General features: G+C 29.0%; 2 protein-coding genes across 2 annotated transcripts; both read right to left on the bottom strand.

Annotated features, from left to right (window-relative positions):
* Positions 1-552: 552 nt before the first annotated feature.
* Positions 553-2,244, bottom strand: LOC107934480 (xyloglucan endotransglucosylase/hydrolase 2). Its single transcript, XM_016866921.2, has 3 exons — positions 1,898-2,244; positions 1,273-1,466; positions 553-1,193 (listed from the first exon to the last, which is right to left on the bottom strand). Exons 1-3 carry the CDS (start codon positions 2,177-2,179, stop codon positions 794-796), a joined length of 876 nt encoding a protein of 291 aa, XP_016722410.1. The 5' UTR covers positions 2,180-2,244; the 3' UTR covers positions 553-793.
* Positions 2,245-14,706: 12,462 nt separating this feature from the next.
* LOC121214417 (uncharacterized) lies at positions 14,707-16,323 on the bottom strand. The gene is made up of 2 exons (XM_041088020.1): positions 15,963-16,323; positions 14,707-15,356 (listed from the first exon to the last, which is right to left on the bottom strand). Exons 1-2 carry the CDS (start codon positions 16,279-16,281, stop codon positions 14,923-14,925), a joined length of 753 nt encoding a protein of 250 aa, XP_040943954.1. The 5' UTR covers positions 16,282-16,323; the 3' UTR covers positions 14,707-14,922.
* Positions 16,324-16,801: the final 478 nt, after the last annotated feature.

The following is a 16,801-nucleotide window of genomic DNA, read 5'->3' as shown; positions in this document are numbered from 1 at the left end:
TTATCCTTTGACACACATAAAAACAAAAGCTCTTTAGTTCCATAAATTTGCCCCATAATTCGTACGACCTTCTGCCCCATAATTACTAAGAAAAAAAATTATATTATTATTAAATAAAAAATCTTGGTACTCATTTTTAAAATTTGTCATTAATTCCCACTTGCTGATATAAAGATTATTGAATTACATTTATTGTTCCAACAAGAAATCGAAACCAGAAATCAACTTAAAAATTGGTAAAATTAAAATTTAGATTAAAAAAGTGGAGTTTCTTTTTTCCTTCCTAAAGCATTTCAATCTACATTTCAGTCGGCTATTAATGTTTTTAGATTACAATCCGGATGCATCTGGCTCGTGTTTATGAGGCGAGGCGATTGTGTTGAGCAAATTTGAGAATATGATTATTGTGATGAGTTGTTAGAAACAGATTGTATGAAAGCACTGCATCATATTAAAAATATCTTAATAATTTCTATGTCATTCAATTTATCTTGAAAGGAGATTACCTCTGTGGTAGGGGAAGAATTACTTTGAAGTTGAATGAATATTAAATACTCAAAAAGAGGAAAATTTTATTATCAGAAACAGGGAATTTACATCTATTTTCAAGATGATTTAAGAAGCAACAAAGAGAAATAAAAATACATAAAAAGAATAATAATAATAATAATAACTTATTCAACTTGAATACATAGTAAGAAAGTAGTGAAAAAAAGAATATATTACATGGAAAAGAGGAGAGGTTTGATTTTAGAACCCTGGGCGTTTACACTCTGGTGGAACAGGTTTGATTTTAGAACCTTGGGCGTTTACACTCTGGTGGAACACCTTGAGGGAAACGTTTCAAATCAGTGCAATAGTTATAAATCATGAAATATTTTTGAACCCATCTTAATCTTCTTCTTCCTGGTGCATCAAGTTCGTTTGTTTCCCATGCACCGGCGGAGACCGAGTTAGTTTTAGCACATGATGAACTTGTTCCTGACCAGACACAAGCATTGGCATTGAAGTTCCTGTAATAAGCTGTGAAAGGTGCTTTTGCCCAATCAGTTTTCACTAATCCACCCCTTGTGGCCCAATCATCAGCATTCCATAAACTAGAGTAAATCCTCATGGGTTGGCTCTTGGGGAATGGTACACCAATGGATTCAGCATTTTTGAAGACTCTAATGGGGGTGTTATCCACCAAGAAACTGAGAATAAAAAACAAAAAGTAGCTAATGTTATTAAGGCAAAAGACAAAGTAGCAGGCATTATTTGATGGGTTCTTACATGATGTGTTGGGGTTTCCAAATGATGGAATAGGTGTGGAAGTTTCTTGTAGGGTCAAACCAAAGATAGAACTGTTGTTCTCTGTTGCCTTTGCCTTGTGTAAAGACATTGGTGTGTAAAATGTAAGGGTCACCGCTCAGATTCCCTAAGAATTCAAAGTCTATCTCATCATGGGTTGGCCCTTGAGATGACAGCTGCAAAACATACACAAAAAATACATTAAAAACACTTCTAAAATGTAACATAAAAGCTTTGTAACACATTCTATATGTATGTAGCATGAAAAAGGTCATAAAGATAGGGATGGTTCAAAACCAAAATAATTGGTTAAAAAGCAAAATAATAAGTTCATTCTTGTGAATCAATACTCTTTCCTATTCTTTTTGTTCATACAAATTCTATTGTCATTATCTGTGTGTATGGAAGTTTTGTTATTAAAAGTAATCTCTTTTATTAAAAAATAAATATATTTACGTTAAATTAAAAATTAAACTAGTCATTATTTTTAAAATTTTATCTATTTTTATTATTAAACATATGTATCGAATGTAAAGTATAATCTAAGTGGATGATCGCATATCAACTAGCCTATTCAAAATAATGAAGTACTATATGTTTAACATACATAATAAGCAGTGACAGTGCCAGCTGAGTTGCCAGCAACAAGCTTGAGTTGCATATCGATCCTTCCAAACAAATACTCTTTCTTAGATTGAAAACCAGACCCTGAAACCCTGTCTAAAGACAAAGACAAGAGCTTGCCACCATTGAAAATCTTGCCTCTTCTGTCACCCCATGTTAGGTCGAAATCCTGGTAAAAGTCACCACCGTGGGCAACAAAAACCAAGGAGTTCAACACCAAACAAGCCAGTAAGGCCATTGAAACAACATTACAAGAAGAACCCATTTTTGCTTTGATATTGAAACTAAAGAATGAATGAGAAAAAGAGAGAAGAAGAGAGGGGTTTTGTGGATATTTTTCAAAGAGAGGGTGTATTTATATAGGGAAATGAAAGAAGGGGGGGGGGGGTTTGATGGTATGGAGAGGTGGGGGTAACGCGTGAGGCAATAACTGAGGGAGAGAGCCTAATAGGAAAGCTGGTGACAGCTTAGCAAAATACAATGAAAGCTGGATGTTTGGAAGCTTTTGTTTTGTGCCTCTGGGGAAGGGTGAATTTGAAAACTTTTCTTGGGTTTTAGCAAACAAAAGGGAACTAAACTATATAAATAAAGAAATGGATTAATATAACTTTTAGTCCGTAAACTTGGAAATTAAGTTCATTTTGGCACATGTACTTTTTTGTTATCCACTTTGGTAACTAAACTTAACAACTAGGTCCATTTTGCAAGACTTTCGAAATTGGACTAGTGGTCGAACTGGTTAGGTCATCGGTTTGACTAGTTCGATCGATCTATCTAGTTCGATTAAATAATCATTAAAAAATTCATACAAAAACATTAAAAATAAAAAATTTTGGTTCAATCACTTGATTTAACCGATCCGTATCGATTCCCAACTTAATTGGTTAAAAGGATTTCTTCGGATTAGTACCCCAACTAGTTCTTAGTCCAATCGGCTCAACCGACCAATTAGGTCCAGTTCAGATAACCATGCCATTTTTGGCCCTTGAACTTAGCAAAAAGTAAAAGTTCGATGATGTGGCATTTCGAGATTGTGCCATGTCATCACCTAAAATTTATTTATTAAATTTTAGGTGATGATGTGGCACAATATTGGAGTGCCATGTCATCAAATTATGATGGAATCCGAGTTCAAAGACCAAAATGGACCTAGTTCTTAAGTTTAGATTTTAACATGGACCAAAAAAATATAAGTATCAAAATTGACTTAATTGTCGAGTTCAGGGACTAAAATTTATATTAACCCAAAGAATAATAAATGAGGAAAAAAAGGAAGGGGTTTTGATTTGGTTTTATGTGAGAAAAAGTATGTAGAATGATTTTGTTTCCCATGGAAATGACGTAGAAGGAAGGGGGTCCCTTCCCTATGATTTGCTTAAAAATAGGTGGGTGGATGACAACTAGGATCATGGATGGGGAATAAGTGTCTTTAGTTTAAGCCATGATGGACCACTAATTATATGTATTTTCTAGCCATTCAACGTTTGCCATGTGTTCAAAATGGTATCCGAGTCATTGTCTATTGCCTGGAAATTCTTCTTTAACACATTTTTATTAGGTCAAATTTTTATTTTGGTCCCTCTACTATGCTTAAATTTGCAGTTCAGTTCATATACTTTAATTTAGTATAAATTAGTTTAATGTTATAAGAATTAGATTATGGTTAAATAAGTTAGACAATTGGTTCCTAATTCAATACGTTAAATAATGATTAAAAAATTCAAAAAATTCTAGAGAAATTAATAAATGCAAATTCTAACCTTTGGTCAATAAATATGGTACAAAATCACCCAAAACAACTATTCATATGTTCTTAAGCCAGTTTCGATTTTAATTAAATCACAATGGTTCTCTTTATTCTGTATTATATATTAACTGATCGAACTGGTTGAACTATTAATTATCGATTCAACCTGAAAATATTGATTTGGAAATCTACTTCTATAAAATAATTAGTTAATCCAAATAGTTAATTAACACCGTTAATTGTTCTAATTAAAGTGTTGACAGGGGCATAGTTAGGGGATTGACAGGGACCCGACCCCCCTAAAATGAAAAATTTTCTATCTAGGTCCTTTAAAAATGATAAAAAATTTATTTAATCCTTTAAAAACTATAGAGATATATGCTATTAAAATGGTGAGATTACATTTTTACTATCGTAAAAATTACAATTTAATTTCGACCCCTCCTAAAATAAAATTTTGACTTCGTCCCTTAATGTTGGCATGAATTTTTCCTAGAAATACCACTTTCAACTTATCATATTGACGTGATTTTATGTTATTTTTGAGTCGGAAGAAATGTTTTTATTAAAAAAATCCCGCCATTTTAACCAAAATTCCTAATGGTATTAACTATTCCAACTAATAATAACATTTAATATAATTCATATTGTTTTATATACCAAATTTTAGAGATAACTTTGACGTCAATCTACAAAAGAAAAAAAAAATCACCAATAATAATTCCTCTAGGATTATCATGCTTGATTTAGACATGTTAATGGTATTACTATCATGTTTGATTGAGACATGTTTAATGGTTTTAATGTGTGTGTTTTTTTTCTACCTTTTCAAAATGGGAATAATCTTAAAAAAAAAAAAATTAAGAGAGTCACGAGAACACTAGGGTTTTGTTGTATCACTGTCTCTTTGACCGTTGGATATGGTTTTTTGGTTTCATATGTATCACATTTCAAACTCTTAGGTAAATTTCCCCTTATTTTAAAACCTCAAAACAAAATCTTTACTCAAATTAGATTATAAAATCCCATCATTAGGACAATTTTTTGACCTTGTGTCAAGAAAATTGTCAAATTTTGAAGCACGGTTGAATAAAAACAAAATACAAAGGCAATGAGTCCGGTAATCGTATCGGTTGAATCGAGAATTAATGTCTAGATTCGTGGATTTTGATTATTTTTTTTAATATTTAAGATAAATGTTGTTGTCTAGATGGTTGAAAAATTGAAAGTGACACAAAGTGTTTTGAAAAAGTAATTAAGCTAGAACACTACATTAAATCATTTTATATTTATTAAACAGTTCTTGTGTGAAATTAGTGATAATTGATGGGTAGAAAATAGGTAAAGGACCAAAATGAACACAATTTTGAGTTTTGAAATTCTAATGCAAACTGCAAAAGAAAAATACCTTGGGTACATTCGCAGGCTTTGCGTGACTCTTATCGGTCCTTTGCACGAAAAAGAAAGATGGAATTTTATTTTTTTATTTATTATTTTTCAAATTTTTACAGCTATTATTTATTTATTTTTATAAAGGAAAATGTGATGATCATGTGAAGGGATGTCTTGAAATTGTGGAAGCTATGTACCATTTTGTGTATATGAATTTTACCTAATTTTTAACTTGGTATAATTCATATTTAATCCTCAATATTTTTATATTCTATCAATTTAATCTTAATTTTAAATAATTTAATAAATTTAATCCTTTATATTTATAAATTTCTTTAATTTGTAACATGGAAATGCAACAAGAAGGGATGACTAACATCAATGCCCTAATTTCACAAGATGACTTGTCATCATCTACCTCATCCTTGTGGAATGTTAGAATAATTATTATGCAATTTTTGCTTTCCCATGTTACAAATTGATAGAAATTTAGAAATATAAAGAGCTAAATTTATTTTTTTTAAATGAGAATTAAATTGATAGTAGGGACAACGGTGGGAGCTGGTAGGGGCTTTGGTCCTCCTAAAATAGAAAATTTTTATTTTTGACTCTTTACACTTTATAAAATTTTAAGTTAGTATAGGTCAAATTGCACTTCACCCACTAAAATAATAAAATTTTGATTTAGTCATTTAAAAAATTATAAACATATAAGCTATTAAAATGTAGAAATTGTATTTTAAGTATCATAAAAACATACAATTTAATTTTACCCTCCAAAAAATTTTCTGACTTCGCCCGTGATTGATAGAATGTATAAATGTTTAAGAATAAATGTGTAATTATAGCAATTAACGCCATCATTTCCATTAATGATTCAACAGAGAGTGACTAAAATAGAAACAAATGATAACGTTGATGACTGAAAATAAAAAAATTATAATTCGATATTGACCAAAATAGAAATCCGTTAATACTTAGATGACTAACTATACAATTTACCCTAAACATATCTCTCTTAACCCCATTTTTGATAAAAAGAAAGTTTGAATTAATCGGTGGCAAATGCCCAGATTTGAGTACAAATTTATTTGAAACCCATCACTTAAAAATAAGTGCATAAAACCAAAGAGGCTAAGATCCTAAGCTCACATTTTTTCTGAACCCTATGACAATAGCTTTGACCCCATGATAATGGAACCAATTTAGATGAGGTGTGAAATCACGCATGGTCTCGATTTCACTATGCACACACATTCACAGTTGGTAACATAATCTTTATGGGGTAATATGCAATACTTTATCTACTTATTTTACTTGGGAAAAGGTCAGAAAATAAAATAAATAAATAAAGGACCAGATATTCAGTGACTTGTTTTGGAAAAGTAAGAGAAATCGTTGCTATTACTAGAAAACCTTTGTGTCATCATCATCATCATCATGCAGCTAAACTGCTCCTATTGCCTTTTAGAAGAGTAGTATATTTACTTATGGTTATAGTTAATGTAAGAATAGCTATAGTGTTAAAGATTAGATATTATAATAATATTTTATTATGAAATAAAAAATTAAATACACTGTATCAGAAATAAACATCTGTCCAAAGTGACCCTTAATAACTCTAATATTTTCTAAAGGGAAAGGGAAAAGGAAAAATGTCTCTTTTAACATTTCTTTTGCAAAAATGTTATTATTTTTGAGTTTTAGTCGGATTTGTTGCCACAAGATGATATTTAATGAATTTAAAATTAAATAATTTTTATTTATTTTTATACTACAAAATTTGTATTTATATAAAATTTATTCTCTTTTGTTTTCGATTTGATTATGTTTATTTCTGTCTAAGAGTTAGGCTATTGTTTAAGCTTGAAGGCTTGTTCAATATTTTTGAGATTTTAAAAAAAAATTAGACTTAAACACAAAAATTAAGCTAGTTTAAAATATAAATCTAGATTGTGTTCTAAAATTCACAACTAAGCTTTGATTTTTAATTCTTCTAGAACTAATATTTGAGAGAGTTTTCCTTTATTAGACTTGAAAATTGGACTCTGGACAAAAAATTGTTTTATTTAAAAAATGGATTAAGCTTAGATTCTAAACTTGACAATTAGGCTCTAGTTGACCCATTTTTCAATATATATCATATTTTATATTATATGGAAATTAAATTATAGTATTAAAAATATTTAAGTTCTTTATGAAAGTTTAATAAAAAGTATATAAAATAGTAAATATTAAATAAAAAAATATTTTATAAGAATCTTATACCTATAATTCAAATTAAAACTTGCACAATTATATATGGTGTTGATGTGATACATAAACTTGACATGAACCCAATCGATAGATATTTATACTTTAGAGCAAGGTTGGTTGAACTGGTTTGGGAAAGGATATCAAACTGTTGATCCAAATATTGGTACAAATTGATTAAATTAAGACAAAATCGGTTAAATCGAGTTTTTAATTTTTAATAAATTATTTAATTAAATCGAATGAATAATTAAACCTTTTAGATAAATAAATTAATAAATTAATTAACTGATCGGATTGATTAAACCCACAAACCGACCAATAACATGACCCATAAAAAGATTATCTCTCATTATATATAGAGTTTAACATCACATATAAAAACCATGATTAAAATAATAACGTATTTATATAGCAATGATTGACCATAATTGATGATAGCTAAAATTATATAAACCAATTACCTATCTAAAATGCTATATTGCTGGATGCAATTAGTGTTACATAATTATATTCACATTAGCACCAAATGATGTATTATTATATCCTTCCAATTATTCTCCACCAGAGATAATGGCCAGTTAAAGTAAATCCCTTGGTTATATAAATATGTAACCTTTTTTTTATTAGGTTTATTATATAAAAAAGCCGCTTGAAAATAATTCAATAATCAATTGAGCCCTCAATTGAAAACAACACTAGCCAGACTTCTTCTTTTAAAAAAATTAACAATCGAAAGATCAAAATGTATTTATATAACTTTTTAAAATTCAAAGATCAAAACGTAAATTAATTAATAATTTAATGACTTCGGATATAGTTTATCTTTAAAAAAAAAACTTGGATAAATCTAGAAATACATGGGGTGGTGCTTGTGGGGTATGCTAGCCATGACCCTCAAAATAGAAAATTTTTAATTTAGTTCCTTTAAAATGTGTAAAAGTTTAAGTTAATCTAATGGTAAAATTATATTTTGACCTCTTTAAAATTTAAATTTAAAATTTGATCCGTTCAAAAATAAAAATTTATAATTTAATCCGTCAAAGAATAATAACATTTTAAATGATAAAATTCCATTTGAATTCTTTTTAAAGATTTATAATTTAAATCTGACCCTCTAAAAAAAATTCATGAATGTGCATGTAAGCTAGAGGTGTTGTTATATATATGCAGGCCCAACCTTGGGGTAGTTTGATAGTGCAGCCACCCAGGGCTCAGGGCTGGAAGGGGCCAAAAATTTTTTTTTTAGCATTTAATGTCGAAAAAAATCTTTAGCCTTTTATGTTTTCTGATCGACGCTTCATTGTACATAGAAAAAAAAGGGCCCAATCTTTTTATTTTATTGTATTAAATTTTATAAATTTTTTAAAAAGAGTCCCAATTTATTGTTTTACTTAAGGTCCTAAAAATATCAAGAACAAATCTGTATATATGCACACAAATAATGTGGTATAAAATTCTTAAAATATAAACTCAAAGAAGGTACGATCAAATCATTATGTAGGTAGGTGCTTTCCATTTCTTTAAAGAAGCTATATAACTGAGCCAATAGAAAATGAAAAATGTACTTCTAAATTTATTTATAATATATTTTATTAATGATTCAGAATAAAAAATTGTTTATTTAAATTTATTTATTATCTATATATATTAATTTGGTAATAATACACGAATAAATTAATCACTTGAATAGAGTTTCAAATTTAATTAATTGTATTATTAATTAAAAAATTATCAATAAATTAAATCAATCGAATCGAAACCGAATAATTTATGCAAGTTGATAGGTATATTAAAACTAAATGTCTACAATGTAGGAAGAAAAGTAAATGAAATAAATTAGGCAAATGAATGATATTGATTGGAAGGTTAGGATTCAAAATTAAATGAAACCAAAAGCAATAGCTTTGAACAGCTCATGTATATAGTTGGGTTCCTACTTGCCTCATTATTTATAGCTCTTTCAAATGTGAAATTGAGATAATCTCTATCCCTTGGGGGACCATTTGTTTAAATATTAGGGGACTTAAATAAAAATTATTATTATTTTTGTTATAAAAGATACATGCATGCAACGTATTTGAAATTTTGCACAAAATCACAACTAATATTGCATTAAAAAAAGTAAATCAATATATATTATATTTAAATTAGATTTTTTTTTGATATATTCGTTTTAATTCCGGCTTTGTATACTTTAATTTGATTATTTTTAGTTTTTGTTAGAAGAAAAGCTAGGAGATTGACAGGGGATTGGCCCTCCTAAAAATGCAAATGTTTAGTTCAGTCCCTCTAAAAATAATAAAATTGTAAATTAATATATGATAAAATTACATTTTGGCCTCCTAAACATAAAAAAAAAATTCTATTTAGTCCCTTAAAAAATAATGGAATTATAAACTAATACATGGTAAAATTACATTCTTTTAAAAATTTTATAATTCAGTTCCGCTCCCCTAAAATGTTTTTTGGCTTTGCCCCTGGATTTTGTACCTTACGAATTGGTCAATTTTAGTCTAGACCAAACAGTAACAACCAAACTCATTTGGATAAATTCTACTATTAGTCATGTACTATGCATAACGTTGTAAATTTAGTCAATTTTCTCCAATTGGAGCATTCTTAGTCCCTATACATTTCGAATTTTGAAATTTCAATCTTAATGCAAACAACTATCTTTAAATCCATTATCTGACTTTTTTTTTAATAAAATGTAGAGATAGTAAGCTGTCGCACATTTGAAAATATGTTTGCTACATCAGATTTGGAAAATAATAAACTTAATAAATTTAACAGTTATCATTTGGTTAGATTGAAATGTTAAAATTCACAAAATACATGGATAAAAAATGACTAAATTAAAATAAATCGACAAAATTCATAACTTACATATAGTACAAGGACTTACATCAAAATTTAACCAATTCCAAAAGGTATGTATGCTTGCGAATATTTAGTGGTTGCAAGAAATGCATGGAAGAGGTATGTGTGCTTGTGCCTTGTTATCATTATCTAATTTATAGGAGCAATTAATTAAAGATCCATACTTTCATTTTTCAATGTAGGATTGAATTACCTTACTCTTCTTCTACACTATTTAAATCTCAAAACAATTAGGGAATATGGATGCAAAGTATTTCATACATTTTCACTTTTATTTTAAAAATTAATAATTTAATTTAAACCCAACAAATTCTTTACTTCATCATTTACTTCAACACTCACCATACTTCGCTATGATTAGTTGATTTATCTATTTAATTAGAATGCTTGACATGGCTTATCACAACTACTTATGCTCATACTTAGGCAAGCACGCAAGTGTCATGCCAAATGTTCTAAAGAAATAAGTAACGCGTAGAAATCCCATATTACAAAAAAAGGAAGGTCCTGAGATAGATAAACGATTATGCTGCAATCTTATCAATCATGTCTTTTGGAAAGAAGGTAATCCTTAATTCGGTAAGATTGTTCTTTTAATCCTCCAAAAGTGTGAAATTTTTAATCAATTACTCTTAAAAAATTTACGATTCAATCTTAACCTCCTCCCCTTTATTATACTTTATATTATTTTGACACCGAATTGAAACACTCTTCCCATTCTCTTTCATAAAATGCCATGACTTGACAAATGCTAACGTTTTCTCATGAATGTTGTTGGTTGATAGTACTAAAGAAATGGGGAAATGGTTGAATATATGTAATTCACCAACCCAACATCAAGAAAGAAGGTAGCTCGGCGGTGGTGAGTGTGAAAGTTGGGGGACCTTTTTTTAAAATTTTATGATTGCAATTTCTTTAAAGATTCCCCCCAATTGTAATTGGACTGTCACATTAGACGCGTGATTGATTCCTATGCTTTATTATTATTTTTTCTTTGGGGGGTGGGGGGGGGGTGGGGGTTCCTTTTGGATTATGAAATGGCAACAAAAACATCATCATTGATATGCCCCTTTTAAAGGGGAATTTTTTGCCATGACATATTCTTGGAATTTGAGTTCCTTCACCAACACTCACAAGAAATCAATTCTAGGGTATTCAAATTCTTACTTTGCTAGTTGTATGTCTTCAATGAAATAATATATATAACGGTTAGAATTTAAAATTTGTGGTTTGGATGTTCTGAAAATTTATAGTTTAGATTTTGGGTTTGAATTTTATTTTTTGTATAAAAAAGTAAGAGAATGCGAGTTTGAGTACACTGAAGTATATTATTCTCGTATTAATAGATTAAAGAAAGACTATGAATAATTCTAGATATTATGTCAAAAAAGTAGATATAATCAAAACTTATAATTAGATTGTTCAAAAAAAGTTATAAATTTAATTTTAATTTTTTTTATTTTTTAAATTTTGTTCAAATTATTGTTTTTATGAAAAAGAATTGATTGAATTGTTAACATTCATGTCAGCTTCTTTATATATATACACATTACCTTGAGTAATGGTAAATTACTTTTTGTTGTTGGCTTAGGTGTGTGGGAAACCTTACCTAGGACAAAGGGTAAACAGCTCTTTTAGTTGTAGACTTGAATCATTGGGTCAAAATGCCAGTTCAAGATAGACTTTATATTTGATATTTAGGCTTTTTATAATTATTATTTTTATAATATAAATTATATTGGTGGTCACTTAACTATCAGTAAATTTTTTTTCTTATTTAGTTACGAAAAGTTACAAAATAATTATCCTAACTATTTGATTTTTTTCCTTTTTTGGTCACTAGACATTAAATGACTGACGGAAAAATAATATGTTAATTTTCAAAATTGACATAATAGCAATTTTAATCCTTAAATTAATAATCAATATTTACATATTATGTAATTTGGTCTTTTTTATAGTTTTGTTTTCTTTGAGACCATTTCACATAAAAAAAACTTTAAAAAACAAATTCATTAGCTAAATTTGATAAAAAAAATACACAAAAAATAGAAACACCCAAAAACCCAATATCATAATTTACTTTTTTTTAATTCTTTTCTCTTGATTATACTTCGATTATGGGAAACTACTGGTTAACATGATTTTGTCTTCATCGGTTCACTCTTCACCGGTTTTATAAGATTCATACTTGAGGACTAAATTAGGTAATGTGTGAATGTTGAGAACTAAATTTATTGTTTTGCCAATTTTAAAAGTTGTCATGTTATTTTTACAACGTCTAGTGACCAGAAAAGAAAAAGTCAAATAATTAGGTGACAAATTTATAATTTTTTATAGTTAAGTGACAAAAAAGAACCTTTTTAATAGTTGAATGACTACCAATGCAGTTTACCCTTCTTTATATATAAAACATAGTTTGATTTATTAATATATGAAACTAAAACAATATCTGATATTAAGCCTTATTTGAAAATAAATGAAATGAATTACTAAAGCTTTTATACAATAAACCCTCCTAAAAACCATTTATATTTTCAAAATTTTGACAAATTATATGTTGCTTGTTGTATACTTTACTTCATTTTATTTTCAAAATTTGCTTTTTCCTTATTAGGAACCATCTTAGGTTTCCATTGGTTGTGTATAGATTTTCCAGTTGCAAGCTGTAGGTTTGAGACTTGGAAGCTGGAACCATCCCATGGTTCATATAGCCAGGCAATTTCCTAATCCCTGGTTTTCAGGCCAAAATATGGTCCCTGCACAAACAATAAAATTCACAAACATTCATCTTGGTATTGTTGACAGACCTGTAAACAATTCTACATCCATCCATAAACTAAATTCTGATAAAAAATAAAAACTGGTATATGAAAATCAAACATTAAGGTTCCACTCATTATGAAATAAGGTTAAATAATGCAGATGGCACAGTTAAATAATTAACTATTAAGCCTCAAGTACATCCAATCATACAAATAAGCTAAAAGAAAAGGAGATGATGGGCAAAAGCCAAAGGTCCCTGCAATGACATAAAAAAAGTGGCCATACTTTAGTTATATAGCAGCCAAATAACAATATTATAATGTGTGTATGTCTCTAAAGTGACAGCATCCTTCCTCAACAATTTTGTACGAGTTATAACATTATTTATTTTAGGTCCTGGACAAAAGTACCATTATAATTTTCTACAGCTCGAATGATGGGATAGATAGGCATTTGAGAGGGCTTGGAATGTTTTGAACATTGGGTTTAATTTCGTTTCTTTATGGGTTTTAATCATATATATTTTCTTTAATGTTTAGAATTATACTTAACCCCTCCCTAATTCATAAATAAGAGGATAATGCGCTTCAATGTACTCGAGTTCACGTCCTCTTGTATTGGCAGTGATGTCCTGGCCAATCGAGTTTAAACTCAATCGACAATTATTTTTAAAATATATCATTTAATAAATTTGAATTTAAATTTTGATATTTATAATTATTTTTATTGTTAAATTACTTTTTTTTTAAAATTTAGAAAAAGGGGAATATAGCTTTTGAACGAGTTTGGGTGGCTGGGAATAATGGAATAACTAAAGAATTAAAGAAAAGGGTGGGTTTTGCTTACCAGCTTGCAACAATGAGAGAAGATAATATGAAGTTGCATTATTGAGTCTGTCTGGGTTCGTATGGGAAGAATTTGAAAGTCTTTTTTGGAGTCAGAAATAAAAATAAAAATTTTGAGACTCAAAATGTAAATTTATTTTTACACTAAATTGTAATATTAAACAAAGTTAAGAGGTAATATAGAAATCTTTTTCTTAGGGGGTTAAGATCATTGTCTGCCCCTTTAATGCCATCCCTCGTGTTATGTATGTATGTATGGGATAAATTTGAGGCAAAATTAGAAATTTTTTAAAGTAAATTAAGAGTAAAATATAAATGTTAGGAGGTTACATTTAAGTTATAATCTTACCATTTTTAAAAAAGATGTTCAAGCAATTATACCATTTTGGGGGCCGAGGCCATTATCCCCCAAATGGCAAATTATTATTTAATCCTTTAAGATTTTGTAAAATTATAAATTAATATAATAACAAAATTACACTTTAATCTCTTAAAAAATTAAAATTAAAATTAAAATTTGACAACCTTGCCAATTTCCCTTAAAAAAAAAGTGGGTGATCCAAACATTTTACCCTTGCCAGGATAAATAGATGATGGATTGATTTTTGTCCTTCAATTTAAAATTTCCTTTTCTTGTGGGAAATGATTAAAGATAGTGGACTCTTGGACAAGAATGAAGAGTCCAATTAGCAAGCTGGTAATTCATAATTCCATGTACTTGCCCCAAATCACTTTTTCCCAATAAGCCCATCATATGGTGGAATATTTGTCATATTTCTTATTATGTAAGCCCATGCCACTATTTGTCCATACTTCTCACATTTTGTTCATGAATCGAGTTATTTTATCCAAAGTTTATTTAACAAGTTTGAATAAAAAAAGATTTAATTAAATTAATCCCTCTACTATTAAATAAATCAATTTTAGTGCATTTAATCATTACAAACACTACACTACAAAACTAACTCAACAACTATTAGGAATACACATTTTACTACTACTAGCAATAACCCAAAATTAAGAACAAAACTATTAAATTCCCTTTGTTGCAGCTTGCATCTCATTCCAACAAAAACCAATCCCAGCAAAATATTTCCTTCTAAGTTCTAAATTTCTTAACTTTTAAACATGTTCTTCTAACGCGAAATCCCTAATCCTTGATATTTTAGGGCAGCACATGCATGATGTTGGCCTTCTTTTTGGTTTTGCATGCCATTTTTTCTCGTCTTCCCATCTCATTTTCAGTACCCCTTTGGCATCTATTTCGTATAAAACGACATCAATATTTGGAGCTGCTTGCTGTTGTTTCTTGGCACTCCATGAATTTGTTACCTTAGCAATGGCATCTTTGATCTTATTTTTCCATTTCGATTTCGAGCCAGGTTCATGTCTTGTGGTCTTGTTGTCTGAAGGACCAGGAGTTATGGTGGTGTCTGTTTCACCACTTGGTTCCATCCATGTCCTGAATGATGGTTCTGGTAAGCTTAATAAAAGGCATGCCTCTAGTTCAGTGTCTTGCTTCTCCAAATTAAGGCTCACTTCTACTTCTGGTTTTGCTGAGAAAAAAAATTCGAGCATGGAATATATGGTTACACAAATTGAATTTTGAGCCCAATACAAAAATGAGACCAGATTAATTCGAATTTACACTCAATAGCTCAAAAAACGAGTATAACCAGAAATGATTAAAGTAAGTAACTTGAGATAAATTAACTTAAAAATTCGATTGACAAACTTGAATGATACAAATCTAATATAACCCGAACCCGAATATGAAATGACTCAAAAATTTTAGAACTCAAATTAATTAGATCTATATTGATCTAATTCAAAATCAACCTGCCCGCTCAAGTGACAAAGTAACTAAATTATCAACCTTACTACCTCCTTAATCAAATAGAACCCTTACAATTTTTTCTTTTTAATTTTCTCATTTGTATTCAACAAATTTGTAGAAACATATAAATGAAAATCGGGTATAAATAAAAATAATTATTTGGTACATTTTGGTTGAAATTTAACTTCACAAGCGAGGTTCAAATTTTGTTACATATTCTAATTTTTTTAATTTTTAAATATAATTTAAAGATAAGAATAATGTAAACGAAAAGAGATACCAATTGCTTGCAAAAAATAAAAAATAAAAAATTACGAGACAATACCTTCATTTGTTGGACGGAGGTAGCCAATTCTAGAGGAAGAGGCATTGTCGACAACGGTGACACTTCGAAAAGAAAACGCATCGATATCTTCATCTTGTAAATCCATTAGGTCTCTCAGTGTATAGTATATCGGACTTATTTGTAACGTTTCAACCTTACTTGAATCAACACCTTCATCGGTTTCATCGCCACGGTCTACTTGATTTCCCTTGTGATTGTTAACCTGATGTTTATTTTCTTCTCGGAGATCTTCTATTGCTGCCGACAAACCCAATTCGTCTTTAATCAAACTTAAAACAAGACCTTGAATCATGGTCATTGATTTCTAAAGCAAAAAAGGACCCAAAATTGAACTCAAATAAGCTAGATTTAGGTTTTTCTTATGTGATTTGCCGTTTGTGTTAGTTTATATAAAGAGAAGCTTGATGTCAAAGGATTCTCGAACTTTGCTAAAGCAAGAAACAAATTAATACCTTTCCATACTTGAAAAATACTCTTTCCAAGCTATATTAGAATAAAAACAAAGAAGTTACAATAAATACATTAAAATCTGCAATAAATGCATTAGATTATCATATCAAGTAATTTAATTAGTAGTTCAAATTGGATACTTGGTATGTTAAATTCAAGGCTATGACATGTTATTTAAGAAGCAAACCCAGTTCTTCACATCATCCTAAATTCCTTAGTTTTGTTTATTAATTTAACTAATGAAAGATTTTGTTAAGAATCCATTATATCTTGATTGATGAGAAAGGATTGTATGAATATGAATATTATTACTTTGTAATAGTTTAACGCCGCATCAGTAATTTTATCTTGACTTTCAGGATTTTCAT

The sequence above is a fragment of the Gossypium hirsutum genome, chromosome D02 (genome assembly GCF_007990345.1).
Source record: "Gossypium hirsutum isolate 1008001.06 chromosome D02, Gossypium_hirsutum_v2.1, whole genome shotgun sequence".
Taxonomy (NCBI): Eukaryota; Viridiplantae; Streptophyta; class Magnoliopsida; order Malvales; family Malvaceae; genus Gossypium; species Gossypium hirsutum.
The sequence above is the reverse complement of the archived record's forward strand: the minus strand, read 5'-3'. Positions and strand labels throughout refer to the sequence as shown.

What these genes read in the sequence shown, in the direction of transcription:
- LOC107934480 (XM_016866921.2), bottom strand. Translation starts at nt 2,179, where the DNA reads ATGGGTTCTTCTTGTAATGTTGTTTCAATGGCCTTACTGGCTTGTTTG. An exon ending in GCACTGTCACTGCTTATTAT is followed by an intron (nt 1,467 to 1,897) that starts GTATGTTAAACA and finishes TATGTTTTGCAG; the next exon opens with CTGTCATCTCAAGGGCCAAC. An exon ending in TGGAAACCCCAACACATCAT is followed by an intron (nt 1,194 to 1,272) that starts GTAAGAACCCAT and finishes TTTTATTCTCAG; the next exon opens with TTTCTTGGTGGATAACACCC.
- LOC121214417 (XM_041088020.1), bottom strand. Translation starts at nt 16,281, where the DNA reads ATGACCATGATTCAAGGTCTTGTTTTAAGTTTGATTAAAGACGAATTG. An exon ending in CCTCCGTCCAACAAATGAAG is followed by an intron (nt 15,357 to 15,962) that starts GTATTGTCTCGT and finishes TTTTTTTCTCAG; the next exon opens with CAAAACCAGAAGTAGAAGTG.